This window comes from Diabrotica virgifera, chromosome 8 (assembly GCF_917563875.1).
Source record: "Diabrotica virgifera virgifera chromosome 8, PGI_DIABVI_V3a".
NCBI classification, from domain to species: Eukaryota; Metazoa; Arthropoda; class Insecta; order Coleoptera; family Chrysomelidae; genus Diabrotica; species Diabrotica virgifera.
This window is the reverse complement of record NC_065450.1, coordinates 124,153,051-124,176,240: the sequence shown is the minus strand read 5'-3', so window position 1 is coordinate 124,176,240 and position 23,190 is coordinate 124,153,051. Positions and strand designations below refer to the sequence as shown.

Sequence of the window (23,190 nt, the reverse complement as noted above, 5' to 3'; positions counted from 1 at the left end):
ATAATAAATTGTAAAATTGGTATATCAAAATAAATTTGCTTTTAATTAATTTTAGCAATTAATTTGATTTGGTTTATTCATTAGTGTTTCTGGGTTGAAATTTATCCAATAAAAACATTAGGTTTTTAAAAGCAAACCACTTCGAACCCTCTTTTTGTCTTTCTCGTCTAAATGATGCCAGAAGCTAATTCATTTTTTTAGTTCAGGGACATCACAACCCATTCCTATAGAAATGTTAAAGCAAGCATCAGTTTTTCTGTTTATTATTTTATATAGCTTCGATTTTGGGTTTCATAGGCATATTCCATATTGCAAAATTATGTTTTCACAACTACACAATAAACAACCCTCTCAAACTAATGTTTGTAAATAAATTAAATCAGTACTTCTAAATGAATTCGTTCGCTACCGTCTATCCACTGTCCACATTGAACAACGATTTTCTTTGATGATTCGCTCACTTACCGACATCGGTTGGAACATGTGCGAATGCGAACGAATTCGTTCGGTCGTGCTCGATTCGCTGTACAAATACAATAAAGTTAACGAACGAATTCATTCGTTCGTTCGTGTTCGCTTTGATTTAAATGCGCCTTTAAAAGCAAATAACGCCTCTGTGGTTCCTAGTCTGTTTCTGAACCCAAACTTATTATGATTTATTCTTTCTTCCAGTTTTTTTATTAATACGATCATGTATCATTTTCAAGAACAATTTGAGAACATGATTTATTAATAATATTGTTCTGTATTCACTGCAATCTTTAGCGTATGTATCGCACACCTAGTTCAATTGTGCCACAACTGCAAAAAATTCGAATTTTGTGTTAAGGCTGTAAAATATTGCCTATTACTCCAGGCTGTGGGTGAAAAATAGGTCGATTTCAAGATATAATTCAGGAATTTTTGAAACCTATCAGGTGTTGTAAAGGACGATGCCAGGAATAACTTATACTAAAATGTGACCAAAAATATTGTGAGCTTTTTTTGTTATTGCGATTTTCATTTGTTAAATTTGCAATTTTTAAAGATTTTTAATTTTGCAGCTTAGGATATTGATTCTAGGGAAAAACTTTTTAATAGAAAGTTGTAGTAAATTAAAAAACCTACAATTTGAGCTATGGTAAGTTTAATTCGTTTATTGGTTATTGCAACTCAGCCTGCGAAAGGTCCAAAATGGCCGTTTTTTTACAATTGCGTTATTTATTGTACAAATAATTTTTTTTTATTTTTTAAAGCTTTAAAATGAAGATCTTTCAATTCCAAACATAAAAAAAATTGTAAGGCCGGATTAACGAATTTGTTGCTTAGATATTATAAATTGTTTATCCCAAGAGGTCAAATGTCGAAGGATATAACTTTTTGAAAAAAAATCGTAGGGAGTTGGTGAAACATCCAATCTCCTTCTAAAGAGTTATATTTTCATATTCTGCTGTAAATAAATGCGTAAAACATTTTTAAACTTCTAATTTTTGGGTTTGAAAATAAGGGGGCAATTTTCGTTATAAACATTTACAACTGAAGCGGCCCTGTACATCCTATGAGTTTCTTACTTACAGATTATTGTTGCTGAAGACGAAACGAAGATTTATGAAAAAATAAAAATTTTCTACAACCAACTGAAGCCGAGATAATTGTTTGTTTTTTCTTAAATCGTAGTGCCTTTATTTACAACAATTAAGAAACTATTTTACAGTCATTGACTAAAGAAAGACTTATATTATCTTAAATTAAAAATAATTATAAAATATAGTTACATTTAATTATTAAAAATTATTTTTAAAATCGGTGCTTTTGCGAGCGTCCGAATTTTGCAAATCGCCCGGCTCGCTTCAAATCCGCGCGCTTGGAAAATTTTTACGTAAGTAACTTGTATTAAATTTTGACCGAAAACAATTTAATATTATTACCATTATAATATACAGTCTATTTATTATACCACTGTATTTGTTTTTCTTGATAAACTTTTATATGTGAAATCTCATTTCTGAAGAAATAATATTACAAAAATGATACATATATATGAAATATATAACTATATTTTTAATTTTTTCATTGTTATATAAATATAATAATAATAATAATGTTACTTCTTATTATACAATATAAAACTTTTTCTTCTTGTAGTGACTATCCGTTTTGGATGTTGGCGACCATCATGGCAATCTGTACTTGCACACTAAATCGTTACTGCTGCTCTAAAAAGATTTGTAGTTGTTGTGTTGAACGACGTACGTAAATTTTCTAGCAAGGTAATCCTTCGCCTTCCTGGTTCTCAGTTTCCAAATGGGGTTTGCCAAATTGCCATAATGATCGCCAACATCCAAAACGGATAGTCACTACAAGAAGAAAAAGTTTTATATTGTATAATAAGAAGTAACATTATTATTATTATTATTATATTTATATAACAATGCAAAAATTAAAAATATAGTTATATGTATCATTTTTGTAATATTATTTCTTCAGAAATGAGATTTCACATATAAAAGTTTATCAAGAAAAACAAATACAGTGGTAAATACACTGTATATTATAAAGGTAATATTTTTAAATTTTTTTCGGTCAAAATTTAATACAAGTTACGTAAAAATTTTCCGAGCGGGCGGATTTGTATCGAGCCGGGCCATTTGCAAAATTCGATTTTAAAAATAATTTTTAATAATTAAATGTAATTATAGTTTATAATAATTTTTATTTTAAGATAATATAAGTCTTTCTTTAGTCAATGACTGTAAAATAATTTCTTAATTGTTATAAATAAAGGCACTACAATTTAAGAAAAAATAAACAATTATCTCGGCTTCAGTTGGTTGTAAATTTTTTTTTATTTTTTTATAAATCTTCGTTTCATCTTTAGCAACAATAATCTGTAAGTTAGAAACTCATAGGATGTACAGGGCCGCCTCAGCTCTAAATGTTTATAACGAAATTTGGCCCCTTATTTTCAAACCCAACATTTAGCTCGGCTTCAGCTGGTCGTAGAAATTTTTTATTTTTTTATAAATCTTCGTTTCCCCTTCAGCAACAATAATCTGTAAGTCAAAAACTGGGCCACTTCAGCTCTAAATGTTTATAACGAAATTTGCCCCATAATTTTCAAACCCAAAAATTAGAGGTTTAAAAATGTTTTACGCATTTATTTACATCAGAATATGAAATTATAACTCTTTAGAAGGAGATTGGATGTTACAACAACTCTCTACGATTTTTCTTCAAAAAGTTATAGCCTTCGACATTTGACCTCTTGGGATAAACAATTTATAATATCTAAGCAACAAATTCGTTAATCCGGCCTTGCAATTTTTTTTATGTTTGTAATTGAAAGATCTTCATTTTAAAGCTTTAAAAAAATAAAAAAATTATTTGTACAATAAATAACGCAATTGTAAAAAACGGCCATTTTGGACCTTTCGCATGCTGTTTTGCAATAACCAATAAACGAAATTAAACTTACCATAGCTCAAATTGTAGGTTTTTTAATTTACTACAACTTTATATCAAAAAGTTTTTCTCTAAAATCAATATCCTAAGCTGCAAAATTAAAATTCTTTAAAAATTGCAAATTTAACAAATGAAAATCGCAATTAAAAAAAAAGCTCACAATATTTTTGGTCACATTTTAGTAGAAGTTATTCCTGGCATCGTCCTTTACAACATCTGATAAGTTTCAAAAATTCCTGAATTATATCACGTTTTTTCACCCACAGCCTGGGGTATATATAATGCCCCATCTTATGCAATACAGCCTGAACTAAAATATTGTTTTGGATAAGTATAAAGTAAGTTACTTCGGTATTTCACTGTAGGGTTTTTGGAGGTTTTGAAAATGCAATATGGCCATAACTGGGAGATGTGGCGATAATATACACTGCCACAATACAACCGATGTAATTATTCAATACGTTCAATACGGCCACAACTGCAAAAAGCAATTTATTTTTTCATTATATTGCCGCCGTATCTCCTAGGTATCGTTTTATAAGTGACTTTCTTCACAATTTTAATAAATTGTAATAAGATCCAGCGAATAACTGTATAATTTGCTACCTAAATTTTAATTTTGAAGCCAGTCATTCTCAAAATAAATTATTTACAGGGCATAACGCATTTGCTACAGAACGTTTTGCTCATTTCTCGAGAATATTGTGTTTTGCACTTGTGGCACTATTGAACTAGGTGTGCGGTATTTTCAGGTACCTATATCATAAAACTCACATTTTGGAGTAACCAAGAATTTCGGTATATGTTCTGTTTTGTACATTGTGTTGAACAAGTCTATTATCATCATCAAGGTTTACTCCAGGGAAATAAGGCAAAAATATACCATGTTCGGGACACTTGAGCAGCCAGGTTGCAAATGGGTTTTTTGGACACTATATACCTAATACATTATACATACAAAAATGCCCGTCACAGTTCGGACGAGAAATATAGTTATTAACAAATAAGTGTCAAAAATGGCAGTCTTTTCGATTAAATCGCTACGGGTAAAAATAGGGTAATTAAATATCTTATTTATACTGTTATTCTCGTGGTAGATGAGCCAGGGTTTAAAATGGCAGTTTTTTAATTTCGGTTTGATCATTTGTTGCTTCAGAAATTGCAAAATAAGATTAAAATTTCGAAAATAAAAAAATTGCTCTAACTTTTGTGAAAATTACCTTAAGACTTTCATATTGCACGAGAAGTTGAGACACACAGTCCGTATAATGCACAAAAAATTTTAAGACGATTCGTCAATTATTTTAAATTTTATTCAATTTGTTTATCCCAATGAGCTTTTTTTTCGCAATATTATTGTTCAGAAAATAGTAATGTAATAGCAATTCTGTGAGAATCATATGAAAGAAGAAAAGTCATGATTTCAAAGTATTTAAAAAAAATCATTAAAAATTCATTTTTATTATTCCGAAAACATTTTACTAAAGTAGGGTCATTTTTAGTTCATAAACAATTTGAATAACTTTGTTAATATTGACTGTAGATTAAAACTACTTTGGGATTTGAAAAGCTGGTATTTTTATACGAATTTTCAAAAAAAACACTTTTTGCCTAGGTTGATTACAGTCAAAGTTAGCCACCTTTTTTATTTAATTGACAGCTACTTCGTTTATAACAATTAAGCAACCCAACTAGCGCCATTTCAAAGTTGAAGGTATATGGTTTATGTGTAAAAGTTTAAGTAAACTTTAAACTTCAACAGAGTTGTTAATAAAGCTTTAAAAATAACGTTCTAACGAAATCGATTTGTGGTCGGTGGAAATGAATTATTAAAATCCGTGCACTCAAAAAATGAAACTGATTCTTCAAACATATGCTGCGATTAATATCTCCAGAGTTTGTTGATGGATTTTGATCATAATTTTTTTAAATTGTATATACTCGTAGTCTTGTAGAGTACGTTATGTACGTAAATCCCCACCTAACATTTCAAAATGTTAGGGGGAGTTCCCCTTATCACTCAGGGATATGAAAAATAGATTACAACCGATTCTAAGACCTACCGAATATACATATATAATTTCATAAAAATCGGTCAAGTGGTCTCGGAGGAGTATGACAACTAACACTGTGACAGGAGAATTTTATAGATGTAAATATATAGATGGGTATTAACAAATAGGGGTTGGTGATGGAAAAGTGTAAATTAAGGGTTGTATGTATTTTTTAATCCTACATCATATAAAATTAAGATAGACAATTTTGTCCAAAAAAATAAAAAAAATGTCAGGGGGGCAACCCCCCTTATAACTTATGGGTATGAAAAATAGATTAAAACCTATTCTGAGTCCCATAAGATACACTTGTAAAATTTCATAAAAATCGGCCAAGCCGTTTCGGAGTAGTATGGTAACTAACACTGTTACAGGAGAATTTTATGTATATTGAAGTAACTGTGAATTAAATAATAAAAATGGCTAACTTTGACCGTAATCAACATAGGCGAAAAGTTTTTTTTGAAAATTTGTGTCAAAATACCAGCTTTTGAAATTCCAAGGTAAATTTACTCTACAGTCAATATTAACAAAGCTATTCAAATTGTTTTCAAGCCAAAAATGACTCTACTTTAGTAAAATATTTTCGTAGTGACAAAAATTACTTTTTAATGATTTTCTTCAATAATGTGAAAACAAGACTATAAGTTCTTTCATGTGGTTTTCACAGAATTTCTATATAATTATTATTTTCTGAACAATAACATTATAAAAAAAATGCTCTTTGGGATAAACAAATTGAATAAAATTTAAACTAATTGACGAATCGTCTTATAATTTTTTGTGCAATATATGGACTCTTTGACTCAACTTTTTGTGAAATATAAAAGTCGTAAGGTCACTTTCGCGAAAGTTATAGCAAATTTTTTATTTTCAAAATTTTAGTTTTATTTTGCAATTTTCGAAGCAACAAATGATCGGACCAAAATTAAAAAACTGCCGTTTTAAACATTGGCTCATCTAATAAAAGAAGAATACTATAAATAAGATATTTAATTATCCTATGTTTACCTGTAGCCATTTAAACGAAAAAACTGCCATTTTTGACACTTAATTGTTAATAACTAAAATTCTCGTCCGAACTGTGACGGGCATTTTTGTATGTATAATGTATTAGGTGTATAGTACCCAAAAAACCCATTTGCAACCTGGCTGCTCAAGTGTCCCGACAAAAACCTTATTTCCCTGAAGTAGTTTCATCATCTATGCATTTTAAGCTTTCTACTGCCATTTTTGATATTTTTCGTTAGTAGGTATTTAACACAAGTTTGCCATTTTTATCTTTCAGTATATTTAATCCATAATTTGCGATATACTTATTAAAGATAGTTTCTTACAGTCCTCTCCGGTATGATGTTAAAATTTATGTTCTTACCTATGTTCAGCCTACTTGGTAGATACCTACTAATTTCAACTAATTACACTCCCCGCTCCTCATGCAATAAGGAAACGATATTCGACAGATAAGTATGAGAATTCACTGCTTTTGTAATGAAACCGTGGAATATTATTTAAAATGTAGTCTGAACGATCATAGTTGTAGAATTATTTAAAACGTGTATGTATTCAAAATTGTGTGATAAACTTTTGTAAATATAAAGAAGGCCGGTCCTATTATTTGTTGTGAAATATGAGTAAAAGGTGCCGCAGGTAAGGCAAATAAACTTTTTCGAGGTCAGTATTAAGTTTTCAGTTTTCACTAACACTAATTGGCAAACTAACTGTAAGAAAATGTTTAGGTAATCCAACAGAAATAAGTTTCTTTAAAGAATATGAGAATATTTTACTAGTCTTATTATTCCGTATCTACAATAGTTTTAGATTTTTGGTACAATTATTTTATTATAAAGTAGCAGCGATGGCAAAATACACAACCACCAACGCATCAACAATGCTAATGTGCTAACTTCTAGTATGTAGACACCACTCATTACAAACAGAGACGGCTTTGGATTTTTTAAAAGAGTACCAAAACCGAACAATAGTGATACATATATTACAAAGAAGGAGCAAAGATAAATTAATCGAAATTTAGCATAATAGGACCGTAATGATTATAACTTATGATGACTAACATAGTTAATAATTTATTAAGGTACCAAAGGTATTATAAGGATAATAACGGTTGAGGTCAATGGTGTATATACCGACGGCCTTTGGCCCGAGGGATATACGTTGACCGAAAGCGTTATTATCTATAATACCCGTGGTGCCTTCAACGTTTAATGTCCGACTAAATTATTCTTTATATGCAAAAAATTTGAATGAATTTTGAATTAATTAGTTTTCAAATAAGTACATTTACCAGCAATAGTCGTAACGTAATTGTGGTAACCATAGTTTTACTTAGGTTGTTATATGTCAACTTAACACTATTTAACTAGTTATTTTAATTTAATACCCTAGGGCGTTATTTTTCAAAATAACGCCCTAGGGAATTATATCATACTTAACTGACTTCGAAGTCATGTCATTATTTATCAAATAATATACCAGTCGGGGAGTGCTGCCCGACGGTCGTGACCCATAAAGAAAAATTAAGCCAAAATACCAAAGAGTTAATAAGTAAAAGAAGACAACTGACGGAAAAATACGACTCCAACTACACAACACTGAGGAAATTAAATAAAGATATCCACCGGTCAATCCGAAAAGACATAAGAGAAAACAATACAAGAGAAATAACTCAAATAATTCAAGAAAACAAAAGTTTAAAAGTTTTGCGGCGAAATACGAATAACATTGGTAACAAAAATATGTACAGAATAAGAAACAAAGACAACAGCATTGCTACGGATAGAGCCGAAATCCTTAAGGTTGTCGAATCGTTTTATCGCGAAATGTATGAGAGCACCAACGCAAGGCAAGATCAGCTCCTGCCCAAAATCACAAACCAGGGATCAGAATTAATGCCAGAAGTAACACCATACGAAGTTAAAAAGACACTTTCAGAAATGAAAAATAATAAATCCCCTGGCGATGACGGAGTAGTGATTGAGGCAATCAAACAAGGTGGAAATAAAATTATCCAGGTTTTGGCCAAACTTTTTACCGAATGCATTTACCAAGGCAAAACGCCTTCTCAATGGAACAATGAAGTCATTGTTTTATTGCACAAGAAAGGTGACATAAAAACTACCGCCCTATCAGTCTGCTATCACACATATATAAACTTTTCACAAAAATTATCAAAAAAAGACTGGAGGCTAAGTTAGACTTCTATCAGCCTAGCGAACAAGCTGGCTTCAGATCCGGATATAGCACTAACGACCACCTACTGGTAATAAAAAACTTGATCGAGAAGTCTGCCGAATACAACAAACCATTGGCACTGATATTCGTGGACTACGAGAAAGCGTTTGATACCATAAATCAGCAGAAAATGTTAAAAGCATTGACAGAATGCCGAATAGACCATCGCTACACTAACATGATAAAATATATCTACCACAACGCAACGGCTAGCGTAAGACTACCTGATCAACAAACAAATAAATTCTGTATACAGCGAGGAGTACGGCAAGGAGACACCATCTCACCAAAGCTGTTGACAACCCTTTTAGAACACAGTTTTAAGACGGCAGATCTGAACGAATATGGTATCAACATAAATGGAGAGAAGCTCAGTCATTTGAGATTCGCAGATGACATCGTCCTTATAGCCGATCGTATGGATGATGCAATAATAATGTTGAACAAGTTATATCACTCTTCCTTAGAGGTCTGTCACGAGATCTCCAACACGACGGACAGACCAAATGAAGACTCTGGTGGTAAAATCCCTGCATGAAGCCGTCCATCTGATACAGAATCACAACCAGGGGAGACAGGAAGCTAACAATGTTTAGAGTATCACTACGCCCTGACATGGGTTCAAATCATGAGGAGGGGGAGGCAGTGCCCTTGACGGGTAAATCTCTCTGATTGGACGGAACCTAATTCAGCGAACCTCCATTGATGGAGACGGTACTTACAGAAAATTATGTCATATTGTTTATATGTAAAACTAAAGTTTGTTTTTTCAAATTTATAAAACAAGTAATTTATGGGCCATATTACTATTCTTTTATCAACCTTTAAACTATTTCTGATCTTTTACAATCATGTTGTTTCGTTCAGAAAGTGATCACAAACCTTGTCCCGCTCGACTTGACTTACAACATAATAAATTCTTATGACGTTGTTAAATAAACAGTTATATCTTTGTATCAATATCTTAATCTTAAATTATTTCTTGTTAAATACAATTACTTGAATACTGAATATTTTGTGATAGTATTGTTTTTTTTACAGCTTTATCGGAAACTCCCACAATGCAGCACGTTTTTTCCAAAGAAGACTGGGCTCTTCTGGACGCCATGACAACAGTGCCGGTCCCTGTTTGTCACGGCAAATTTTTAACGATGCACAAACGACGACGTAAAAAGCTTACTACCAGATCTTTATCACAAGATCATGCAATACTTGATGATATTCATCACGGACAGGTCCAGGTAATCATTCTTTATAATCTGAATATGTATTTACATACAGGGTGATTGATTAGTAGGGTAAAGCTCAATAGCTCCGCTATAGTAATAGATAGCAATAAAAGTTAATAACAAAAATTTTAGCCACCTTTGAGCTTCACATTACAAAATTAGTTAGAATGTTACAGGGTGTTCGATAACACAGTGGCAGACCTAACTTATGTTTTTTTTAAATGGAACACCCTATATTTTATTTTAAATTAGAAATCCTGTTAATTTGTCTATCACAAAAATATAAACGTTTGTTATGTTATACAGGGTATTTACAAAGTTATAACAAATTTTATATGAAAATCGTAACAAGTTCAACTCCCTGTATAAATAAAAATAAGCACAACAGCAATAGTTTATTAATGCCATATTTTTTTTATTTATTCTCAAAATTTTTTTAAATTATTGATATTGCTAATTTTCTTTATGTCAAATACAGGGTGAGTCAAAACGCAAGTACATTATTTTCTCAGTAATGTTAAATGGAACACCCTGTATTTTATATCATTATTGAAAAGTAACATTAACGTACTTTAATTTTTATATAACATTCCTTATGCCCAAATTTATTAGTTTTCAAGATATTTTCATTTTTCAGAGCAAATTATTTTAGGTGTTTAAATTTATCTAAATTTTAAGTAAGCCATGACTGAATTGACAATTGAAGATTACCGATTATATTATCAATCCGGTAATCAATGTAACACTGTAGCAAATAAAGAAATAAAAATAATTTATTAGTAATACATTTTACAAACAAAAACACAACCACTACATGCAACATTTTTGAAACAATTAAAAACTATCTTTTTATGTAAATGCAACAAATAAACAAAGAAAATTAGTAATCAATTTTACAAAAAAACACACAAAAACAAAATACAATATTTTGTGAAGACAATTAAACACTAACATTAACATAGATGGTATACAGCCAACCTTTGGGTATTATCCCGTTTTAATTAAACACTACTTTTGTATGTAAATGTAACAATGTAACAAATAAAGAACGAAACATAATTTATCAGTTATACATTTTGCAAAAAAAACATGTTTGAAAAAATTAGAAGCTGCTTTTAATAAAATATTTTTAATATTTAATTACATAAGGTGTTCAAAATTATCTTCTAACACATTTATGTACGCCTAAAAACGATCATTGAATGAGCTACTTACACTACGGAGCATTTGTAAATTAACACATCGAAATACACTTTGTATCCTATTTTTCATCTCATCCCTTGTTGTTGGAGGTATTTTATAAACTTCATTATTAAGGTAACCCCAAAAAAATCAGTCCAGTTTATTAAATTCTGGTGATTTGGGTAACCACGCTACTGGTCCATTGAAAAATGAAAATATCTTGAAAACTAATAAATTTAGACATAGGAAATGTTATCTAAAAATTAAAGTACGGTAATGGTACTTTTCAATAGTGATATAAAATACAGGGTGTTCCATTTAAAATTACTGAGAAAATAATGTACTTGCGTTTTGACTCACCCTGTATTTGATATAAAAAAAATTAGCAATGTCGACCATTCTTGAAAATTTTGACAATACGTTAAAAAATGTGGCATTAATAAACCATTGTTGTTTTGCTTATTTTTATTTATACAGGGAGTTAAACTTGTTACGATTTTCATATAAAATTGGTTATAACTTTGTAAATACCCTGTATAACATAACAAACCTTTATATTTTTGTAATGGAGGAGTAACAGGATTTCGGATTTAAAATAAAATATAGAGTGTTCTATTTAAAAAAAAAACATAAGTTTGGTCTGCCACTGTGTTATCGAACACCGTGTAACATTCTAACTAATTTTGTAATGCGAAGCTCAAATGTGGCTAAAATTTTTGTTATTAACTTTTATTGCCATCTATTACTATAGCGGAGCCCTTGAGCTTTACCCTACTAATCAATCACCCTGTATATGATATGTAGGTCATTTTATTTAGCTCTTCTCATTTATTTGCTCAGAATCTCATATTCACAATTAGGTCATTAGAACATATTATATAGGGTGAGGCAGATAACTGGCCTATTAGAAATATCTCGAGAACTAAAGACAACAGAATCATGAAAGTTGGAATACAGGGGTTTTGAAGGATGATCTATTAAATGAAAATATTTTAATCTCTTTGCAACTTCCGGTTATACCGGAAGTTAACTTCGTTTTTTTTAAATGGGACACCCTGTATATTTTTACATTTTTGAAATCTCCGCAATATCTTCTTTCTTAAAATATGAGGTTTTGTAATATTATACAGAGTATTTTAAGATATATTTACGTTTTTTTTATTAATTTCGTAGCAACATTCACACCCTGTAGAATTGTAGTAGTTTGACATCTAAAATTCTACTTACGTTCAAATGATTTTTAATATAGTCTAACATTGTTAAGAATCATTAGTACATATAGCTAATTTTGAACTTTTAGTATACAGGGTTGGTCGAAACTCGGAATCAATATTTTCTGAGTTTTCTTAAATGGAACACCTTGTATTTTAGTATTGTAATGAAATGATATTTCATGGTACTTTTTTATTTTATAAGTATTCCCTATACCTAACTGCTTTAATTTGTGAGTTATTGGTGATTCAAGCTAAACATTAATTACAACAAAAAATACGTAAAATTTTATCAGGTTGGCCGTGAAAATATTCAATCACAAATAATTTTTCAGAAATAAATACATATTAATCCAGACTGATCCTTAAAATTACCAATAATGGTTTAGCTATCAAAATACCTACGTGATTAAGATTGTTGGTGCGATTAACAATTAAGCACAAATTAAAGCAGTTAGGTATAGGGAATGCTTAAGAAATAAAAAAGTACCATAAAATATCATTTCATTACAATACTAAAATACAGGGTGTTCCATTTAAGAAAACTCAGAAAATGCTCATTCCGAGTTTCGACCAACCCTGTATAATAAAATTAAAAATTTAGCTATACTAATGATTCTTAATAATAGTAGACTATATTAAAAATTATTTAAACGTAAGTAAAGTTTTAGATGTCAAACTACTACAATTCTACAGGGTGTGAATATTGCTACGAAATTATATAAAAAAAACGTAATTATCTTCTAAAATACCCTGTATAACATTACAAAACGTCATATTTTAAGAAAGTAGACATCAAAGAGAATCCAAAAATGTAAAAATATACAGGGTGTCCCATTTAAAAAAACGAAGTTATAAGCAACTTCCGGTATAACCGGAAGTAGCAAATATATGAAAATATTATTTTCATTAAACAGATGACTCTTCAAAATCCCTTAATTTAAATTTTCATGATTCTGTTGTCTTTAGTTCTCGAGATATTTCTAATAGGCCCTTTATTTGCCTCACCCTGTATATTTAACCGTTGATTAATAAATATAAAGGGTGAGGCAGATAAAAGTCCTATTAGAAATACTATCTCGAGGCTACGAAAATCTAACTACAGGCAATATAATCATGAAAATTGGAATGGAGGGGTTTTGGAGAGTCATCTATTTAAAGAAAATATTTTCATCTATTTGCTACTTCCGGCTATACCGGAAGTGGCTTATAACTTCGTTTTTTTAAATGGACCACCCTGTATATTTTTACATTTTTGGATTCTCCTCGATGTCTTTCTTAAAATATGGGGTTTTGTAATGTTATACAGCGTAGCTTAAAAGATAATTACGTTTTTTTTTCTTAATTTCGTAGCAACATTCACACCCTGTAGAATTGTAGTAGTTGGACATCAAAAACTCTATTTATGCTCAAATGATTTTTAATAGAGTCTAACTATTGTCAAACTGTCATAGTAGTTGAAACTATCTTGAACTGAATCTTGAACCAGTGATTTTTTGAAATGTTCTTTTTCTTAGTATGTTTCTTCGACGTTGCTTTCTTTATAGTTTTTGTCATTTTCAAGAGTTTTTGTTCTAAACTTGTAGATTTCAATTTTTGTTTAAAAAGTGCACAATTAAATTTAAAAGTTTCATCATCATCATCAATGGTGCTACAGCCCTGTGAAAGAGCTTAGACCTTCCCAAGTCTATTACGCCAGTCAGTCCTATCCATTGCCAACCGTTGTCAGTTTGCTGCGCCTATTTTCCTCCCATCCTCATCCACACCATCCTTCCATCTGAGTTTTGGCCTACCCCTATTTCTACTTATAGAATAGATTAGAAATATGCTTTATTGTCACTGAAAATTTTTACAATTTTATGGACAAAGCTTACATACAGTCAAAAGAAAACATAATATCAATAACAAATAACAACAAGTACAATTTACTAAAATAAGATAAATCGTCAATACAGTACAATACAATGTACAGTATAATATCAGATATAAAAGCCAAGACAAAAACAATTTATTGCAAAATTTATATAAATTGCAAATTGTACATACTTACAACAAATATAATAAAATACATAAGGAACTGGCAAGTTTATGCTACTGCGTATAGAGGAAAACTGACAGAGCGTATTGCGACATTATGAGTGAAATAAAAAAATGTAACAGAAAAAGATAAAAACTGAAGACGGAATTCAACCCAACGTGAAAAAGATTAAACGTAAGAAGAGATAGAGAAATTTCTGTCAAAATTTGGTATTTATGACCCTTAAAATAACACCAAATGCTAAAATTTATTAGCCTGTAGATAGTGTGGATGTCTCGTCAGCCGAGGGTATGATCAGTGGCGTGGTAATTTTATGGTCAAACTACGTTTTGTTCTAATTTTTATCATTGTGAGAATTAAAAAAACCAACTAATATTTTTATCTCCACCACTGAGAGCGGTCAACTTTTTGGTTGCCTGTATTCTTCGGGACATATTCGGGACATTTTATCACAAAGTAAATATTACTAATTTTACCGTATTGTAGGGCATCTGCGTTCTCTTTCTTTTCCACTATTATATATATTATATCTCTCTTTGCCGACGTTTAAATTAGGACCCACTTGAATCTCGCTTCAACACGCGCCTCGACCTCGTCGTGAGAATTCTCCATATGAAACCCAATTTTCTTAGTTATTCATTAAAAAATAATTCTTCTATTGAATAGTATGGTCTTTTAGATAGATAGGCTTTTGTCATTTTACGGAACTTTGGGAAAGATGTTACAGATTTAAGTTGTAACGGGAGATGGTTGTACAGTTTCTTTGCGGAATATAATATAGATTTCTTTACTAACTCAGTGGATGGAATCGGTAAATAAATGTCAAATATTGAATTTCTGGTGGAGTAAAGATGACTGGGCCTTGCTGGAAAGACATGAAGGTGTTTACGAATTAAACAAACCGTTTCTAGAATATATAAAGAAGGAAGTGTTAAAATTCCGTGATCTCTGAAGTAACTTCTACAATGTGTAGATTTTCTGAGGCCAAACAGATATCTTATTGCTCTTTTTTGCAATTTAAAAATAACATCAAATTGAGCAGCTGTACTAGAACCTCAAAAAGGAAGACCTTATCGAAGATAAGACTCGAACAACGAAAAATATGTTATTTTAGAAGATGCTAAATTGAGTTCCCTTGAGACAGATCTTATTGCATAGCAAGCTGAGGCGAGTTTCTTACTTAACGAATCGATATGAAGGGACCATTTGAGGTTGCTGTCTAAAAAAATACCAAGAAATTTTACAGAATCAACGGAACTGATCTGGCTGTTATTAAGAGGCAAAGGTTGAAGAGCTCCTTTATAGGATAATGCTACTGTTTTATTTACGTTAACAGAGAGTAAATTAGAGTCAGACCAGGTCTTTATCGTCAGTAGATTCGAAGTTATAGTTTCATGAAGAGATGCAATAGTTGAGTTGCTCCAAGTGATACTGGTATCATCAGCAAAAAGAAAAATTTTCCCGTCGATTTTTAAATTAGTGATGTCATTTATAAAGATAAGGAACAGAAGAGGACCCAATACTGAACCTTGTGGTACTCCACATACAATGTTTTGAGACTAGAGTCAGTATCATTTGCTCTAACTAGTTGTTTCCTATTATTCAAGTAGGATTGGAACCAATTTAAAGAAATACCTCGAATTCCATAGAAATTTAGTTTTGTAATAAAGATATCGTGATTTACACAATCAAAAGCTTTGGCATAGTCGCAGAAAACAGTGGCAGTATAAAGATTATTGTTTAGTGCTTGGTAAACCTCATGTAGTACAGAAAACATGGCATCAGTGGTACAATTATTTGTTAAAAAGCCGAACTGATTTTGTGATAAAATGTTGTTATCAACGATAAAGGACATAAGTCGAGTTTTAATGAGTCCCTCGATAATTTTGGAGAGTACCGGTAGTAAGGCAATAGGTCTATAGTTGCAGGCATCAGATTTTTCACCACCCTTATGAAGAGGAATAATAATGGCTGTCTTTAGGCACTCTGGAAATTTACCTTTTTCGAAGGAATCATTAATTAGAGAGACGAGGATTTCCAACACATTTTCTGTGATATTAGAGAAAATTTTTATAGATTGTCCATCAGTACTACAAGATGATTTGCTTTTGATACTATTGATTGTTTGGATCAGTTCAGAGATATCGACTGGTCTTAAAAATAATGAATTCGAGACCTTTCTTGAGTTAGGGAGATAGGAAATGGGATCTTGTTGCGGCAAAATAGTTAATGTTATATTTTTACTCACATTAACGAAGTAGTCGTTTAGACTTTCAGGATTTGGAAGGGAAAATGATTGAGCTGTGTGAGTTTTATTTCGAAGATCGTTTATTATAGACCAAGTTTCTTTTGCAACACTTTTAGAGCTTCCCAGTTTTGATAATAGGCTTTTTTAGCTGATCTGACAAGTTTTAGATATGTTGTCCTGTACTTCGTGATATATTCAGTGACAGAAACATTGGTAGTAAATTTCTTGATGTATAGTAGTGAACGCATATTCTTGGCTGATATGCGAATACTTTTCGTAACCCAAGGTTTCCGATGTTTTGGCTTAATAGGGATTAAAGGAAATGCCTTATTGAAGATGCGGAGAAGCTTATCTAGAAAAACACTGAAATTATAGTCCACGTCTATAGAAGGAAAGTGCCACTAAGAAGTTAAGCATAAATTTTGGAATTTACGTAAATTCCCGGTGGAAAAAATCCTACCTAAACGTTGGGTTTTTGAGGAGGGTTTGCTGAAGATGTTAAACTTCGTATACACTGCTTCATGATCACATTGATCAGATAGTCCCGCATTAATAACTGTAGAGCAGACATTAAGGGGTGAGAAATCGGAGAAAATATAATCGATTATGGTAGATGTAGTTTTTGTAATCCTTGTAGGAGAATTAACGGGCATTGAGAGACCATACGATTCAAATATGTTGGCCAGGGACACTTGGGTAGCACAAGCAGCAGCATAATTAATGTTAAAATCACCGCATAGAATTTTTCTGCTTTTATGAGGCAGGTCATCTAACAAATTTAGCAGGTTCTGAAAAAATAGTTCCACGGTAGAGTCAGGTGATCTATAAATGCAAATAATGTAAAGATTAAGATTTTTATTATAAACTAAGGAAAACTCAAAGAAGGATTCACTTAACAAAAAGTCATATTTTGTTACCACAGAAAAATCATTATTTCTAGAGATAATTAGGGTGCCTCCATGAGCCGAACTTGGACGATCATACCTGGCAATTGTGGTATATTTTTCTACAAGAAAAGGCTCGTTGACTTCAAGCCAGTGCTCTGTACCCGCAACTATCGGGGGAAATCCTAATTCCTCCAGAAACAAAAATAATTCATTAGTTTTATTTCTTATAGAACGAATATTAATCAGGTTGGACATAAGGATTCTTCTAGGAGGGTTGTTCTGCTGTGATCTTGCTAGATGTCCTGCCCATCTTAGTCTTCCTATTCTTATAAGAGATACTACGTCTTTACCACCAAATTTTTGTTTATATCTGTGGTATAACTCGTAGTTGTACCTCCTTCTCCAGACACCATTTTCACAGATGCCACCGAATATTCCTCTCAGAATCCTTTGTTCAAACACAAGCAGAAGGTTTTTATCTGCCTTGGAAATGGTCCATGCCTCTGATCCATATGTCAAACTGGCTGTATAAGGGATTTGTATATTATGGTTATTTTTGTTTTTTGGCTTAAGTTTCTGCTTTTCATATGTCTCTTCTTCTTCTTCAGGTGCCGTCCTCGTTCCGAGGTTTGGCTATCATCAAGGCTATGCGTATTTTTGATACCGTAGATCTAAATAATTGGCAGCTGCTGCACTTGTACCAATCTCTTAAATTCTTCAACCATGAATGTTTTCTTCTGCCAATGGATCTTTTACCTATTATTTTTCCCTGAATAATTAATTGTAGTAGCTGGTACTTTTGTCCCCTCATTATATGTCCCAAGTATTGCAGTTTGCGCTTTTTAATAGTAAGCGCAAGTTCTTTTTCTTTCTGCATCCTTCGCAACACTTCCATGTTTGTCACTCTCTCTGTCCACGATATTCTCAGTATCCTGCGGTACATCCACATCTCGAATGCTTCTATTTTCCTGTCTCATATGTCTACTCAGTCCAAAATAGCATTTGTTTGCTAGGATTATCCTTCGCTTGATTTCTTCCGTCATGACGTTCTCCTTGGTGGTCAGGGAGCCTAAGTATATGAATTTGTCCACCACTTCAAAGGTAGAGTTATCAACCGTGAATTGGTGACCGATGTTTTTGGCTCTATTGTTGGGTGTTGATACCATCATCTTAGTTTTCTCCTCGTTTACTTGCAGGCCCATATTTTTTGAGGCACTTGAGAAGGTGGTATACATTCTATACATGTCTTCTAGCTTGCGTGTTGTGTGGGCAACTAGGTCCAAAATTTGGGATGATTTATTAAAAATATTTCCTCTGTTGTCTATAAAAGTTTAAAAATTTAAAGGTGTACGTGAACAAAACAAGAAACATATATAAAATCTATTTAAAAAATTAGTGACTTTTTGGTACTGAAGTTTGTCTGTTAAACCTTCTATTTCTATGTTAAATATTTGAATTCTAAAATTTTTTATCTTTCAAGATGCATGCCGCCAAAAATGAGCTCGCGTGTGAGGTGTCAGTATTAAAACGCGAGTCATAAGTTCGCCAACACTGTTATAATAATAGTCCTACTGCTTTTTAAACGTTGAGTAAATTTCGTATTGAGTAATATTCGAATACTGTAAAAATTTGCAGTAGATTACTACGTGAACGAGGCCTTCAATGTTCACATGTCTTACTTATTGTAACTTGGAATTTGTACCATTAAAGGCTAACTAGAAAATCTCGATTTAAATAAAATAATTCGAATCTCGAATCAAATAAAATAATTTGTGGACCATGACAGATTTTATAATAATTATTATTAATAGTATTAGGCGAATCAATAAAGCACTAAAATCGGCGAAAACGAAAAAACGACACCTCCGAAAAAAAACGACAAAACGCAGGGGCGGCTTTACCTATTGTGCAGGGTGTGCGGTGCACACGGGCGCCGGGATGTTGGGGGCGCCAAGCGCCAAAGAGCAGGTCCTTTACTTTGTTTTTCAACATAAAATATGCTTTAAAACGATTAATGAAAAATTACATTTGATTCTACTACACCTTTGGATATTTTAAATTACTTGTATACAAATAAATTGTATTGTATTGTATACAAATAAATTACTTTCACTCTTCTCAAATTTGTTCACTGCTCTTAGAATTTACCTCACATTGCTAGTGACAGTAGCGCACAGTGAAAGATGATATTCAAAATTTTCTAAGGTCAACATTGTCGCAAAGTTGATTGACAAAGGGCCTAGCCGGGTAAAATGATGAAAAGTGCCCCCAACTCGATTCGAATTCCATATAGGTCACCGTTTAGCATATATAGTGAAACTAACTTTCTGAAATTTTTAGCCCCCTAGGTGGTCATCTGACCCACCTAGAGCCTAATTTGGGTTTTTATGTTTTTATTTTTTATCTCAGCCGCATCGAGAACTAGCCAAAAACTTTAAATAAGAAAGTTGTAAGCTTTAAAAAGTTCTGTCCAAAATTTTTTTTTTTAATTTTTGGCGAGAAATTTAAATTTTAGAACGATTTTAAAATTTTAAATGAGTATAAAAAAATAACTAAGACATTCATTTTCACGAAAAAAATATATATAACGTGTATTTTTGCATAATGTTTCACCCTGAATTTTTTCAAATATTTAAAATTGGTGAAACGCACCTTTAAAAATAAAAAACCGCATTTTTTCGGTTTTTTTTTTCGTTTTTTGATACAATTTTATACATCTTTTTCAAAAAAGGTAACACCGTCACTGGAGTAGGTAAAAAACTGAAAAATAATTGGAGTTAGCTTAATAAGAAATTTTTGTAACGCCATCCATTTTCAAGATACAGGGCGTTGAAGAAAACAAAATTTTACACATTTTTTACGATTTTGCCGAAACTACTGGCAACATATTGTAATAAAACTTGGCGGGTTTTTGAGAGGTAGTTATTGTGCATGTTTTGACATACAATTAAGGATTTATATTCATCATTGGCGCGCTTAGGGGTAATGGTCTGAACTTTTCAAAGAAAAAAAGATAGTACGCCACTGACATATTTCAAATTAACAATCATTTTTGAATTCCCCGTTCAATTTATGACAAAAAATCTATCTTTTCATACGACGCGCCATTTTTATTCATAAATAAACATCTTAACCCTTACAAAGTATTCGAATTAGTTTTTATAATGGATGTACGAGTTTCTGTAGATGCAGAAACTACTAATAGTAGTATTTTATTTCATATAAGTTCGAATACTTTGTAAGGGTTAAGATGTTTTATTTTTTAATAAAATTGGCGCGTCGTATGAAAAAATAGGAAGATAGATTTTGTATCACAAATTGAACGAGGAATTCAAAAACGATTGTTAATTTGAAATATGTCAGTGGCGTACTATCTTTTTTCTTTAAAAAGTTCAGACCATTACCCCTATGCGCGCCAATGATAAATATAAAATTCTTAATTGTATGTCAAATAATGCACCACAACTACCTCTTAAAACTCGCCAAATTGTATTACAATGTTGCCAGTAGTTTCGGCAAAATCATAAAAAATGTGTAAAATTTTGTTTTCTTCAACGCCCTGTATTTTGAAAACGGATGGCATTACAAAAAATTTTTATTAAGCAAACCCCAATTATTTTTCAGTCTTTTACCTATTCTAGTGACGGTGTTACCTTTTTTGAAAAACATGTATAAAATTGTATCAAAAAACCAAAAAAAAACCGAAAAAATGCGGTTTTTTATTTTTAAAGGAGCGTTGCACCAATTTTAAAAATTTGAAAAAATTCAGGGTGAAATATTATGCAAAAATACACGTTATGTATTTTTTTCGTGAGACGAATGTCTTAGTTATTGTTTTATACTCATTTAAAATTTTAAAATCGATCTAAAATTTAAATTTCCGCCAAAAATAAAAAAAAAAATTTCTGACAGAACTTTTTAAAGCTTACAACTTTTTTATTTAAAGTTTTTCGCTAGTTCTCGATGCGGTTGAGATAAAAAATAAAATTATAAAAACCCTAATTAGGCTCTAGGTGGGTCACATGACCACCTAGGGGTCACATGACCACCTAGGGGGCTAAAAATTTCAGAAAGTTAGTTTCAGTATAGATGCTAAACGGTGACCTGTATGGAATTCGCATCGGGTTAGGTGCACTTTTCATCATCTTACCCGGCTAGGCCCTTTATCACTAGTAAGTATTGAACATGAAATAAAAATTGAAGTAAATTAAATTATTCAAGATTCTGCTAATGCAAAAGCACGAAAAGTATCTTTTTTATAATTATATGTTGTAGTATGTGCGTCCTGTAATAATTCGTTAATAATTTTTTTTTGAAATATTCACAGCGTTGTTCTTTTTTATTCATTTAACCAATTCCTTCCTAAAAGTACTATTTACTCGTGGACTCAAACCTTTCCAAGTTCCTCAACAAATTTTTAACCTTACCTCAGAGATAAAAGTTAATTTTTAATTAAATATTTTTAACAGATTTGGGTAGGTTGTTCTGCAACCTGTAAATTGCAATATTTGCATCTGGATTTTTGTTTACATTATAAACGTACCTAATGCCTTTAATACCCCATGTACTAGTACTAGATAGGTACCTATTCGACTATTCCATTTTGACTGCGCGTCTACCAAAGGGCACCATGGCATCGACTGCACACGGGCGCTACATGGGCTAGAGCCGCCTCTGACAAAACGGATCTTAATATTTATTTTTGCATTCGATTCGTGAATGCGTCAGGAAACTTTGTGACTCCTAGCCATGAGATAATATTAAAAAAGTGCATACAAAAAATGCATTATAAAAGTGCATCTCAGACAGACAATAAAAAAAATTCAGAACTCGTCAATTATTATCGGTGGAAATGAGTTCAATTTTGTTTCTTGGGGGTTTTTGGGGTTGCTGAAAACGAATATGACGTTGGAAGTGATCTCCGGAGTACCTGGTGCCCAGGGTACCTACTGTTTACCTCGTCTTCTGGAGTTTTCGGCAAATTCATTAAAAAATTAGCCAAAAATCATTACTTGGGGGGTTTTTGGTGTCGCTGAAAACGAATATGACGTCGGAAGTGATCTCCGGAGTACCCGGTGCCCAGGGTACTTACAGTTTACCTCGTCTTCTGGAGTTTTCGGCAAATTCATTAAAAGATTAGTCAAATATCATTATACGGGGATTTTTGATGACATTGAAAATTATCTCCAGAGTACCTACCTGGTGCCTAGACTTTTTACGTCAACTTCTGGAATTTTCGTTATACAATCAGTCAAACCTCTAAACTTGAAAGTTATTGGATTCACCGAAAGTAAATTTCTGAATGTTAATGGTCTTCAAGGTATATAATACAGATTGCAGATGGTTTTAATGCGAATTCTTTGATTTTTTATTATAAAAATACATTTATTAAAAAATACAATTAAATGGATGGATACATACATGTTTATATTTCAATATTTTTTCTTCTTCTTCGCTTTCCAATGGAGTTATTAGACTATCTGTAATAGTACAATTTACTCCTGCACAATTTTTACATGCAACGGAGCATTTAAGGCCATGTCTCCTGCATCCACATGAATTTCCGCAGTCCGTCTTGCAACTATAGAATATCAAATTCATTATACTGGGTGGACCAGGCATCTGAGTCATTTTTATGGGAATTAACG

General features: G+C 31.7%; 1 protein-coding gene across 1 annotated transcript in view; it reads left to right on the top strand.

Annotated features, from left to right (window-relative positions):
• The window catches only part of LOC126889827 (uncharacterized), a 787,508-nt gene that overhangs the window by 453,116 nt on the left and 311,202 nt on the right, over nt 1-23,190 (top strand). The window contains exon 4 of the mRNA XM_050658511.1: nt 9,789-9,988. Coding sequence (XP_050514468.1) covers nt 9,789-9,988 — 200 coding nt within the window. The remainder of the gene's footprint in view (nt 1-9,788; nt 9,989-23,190) is intronic.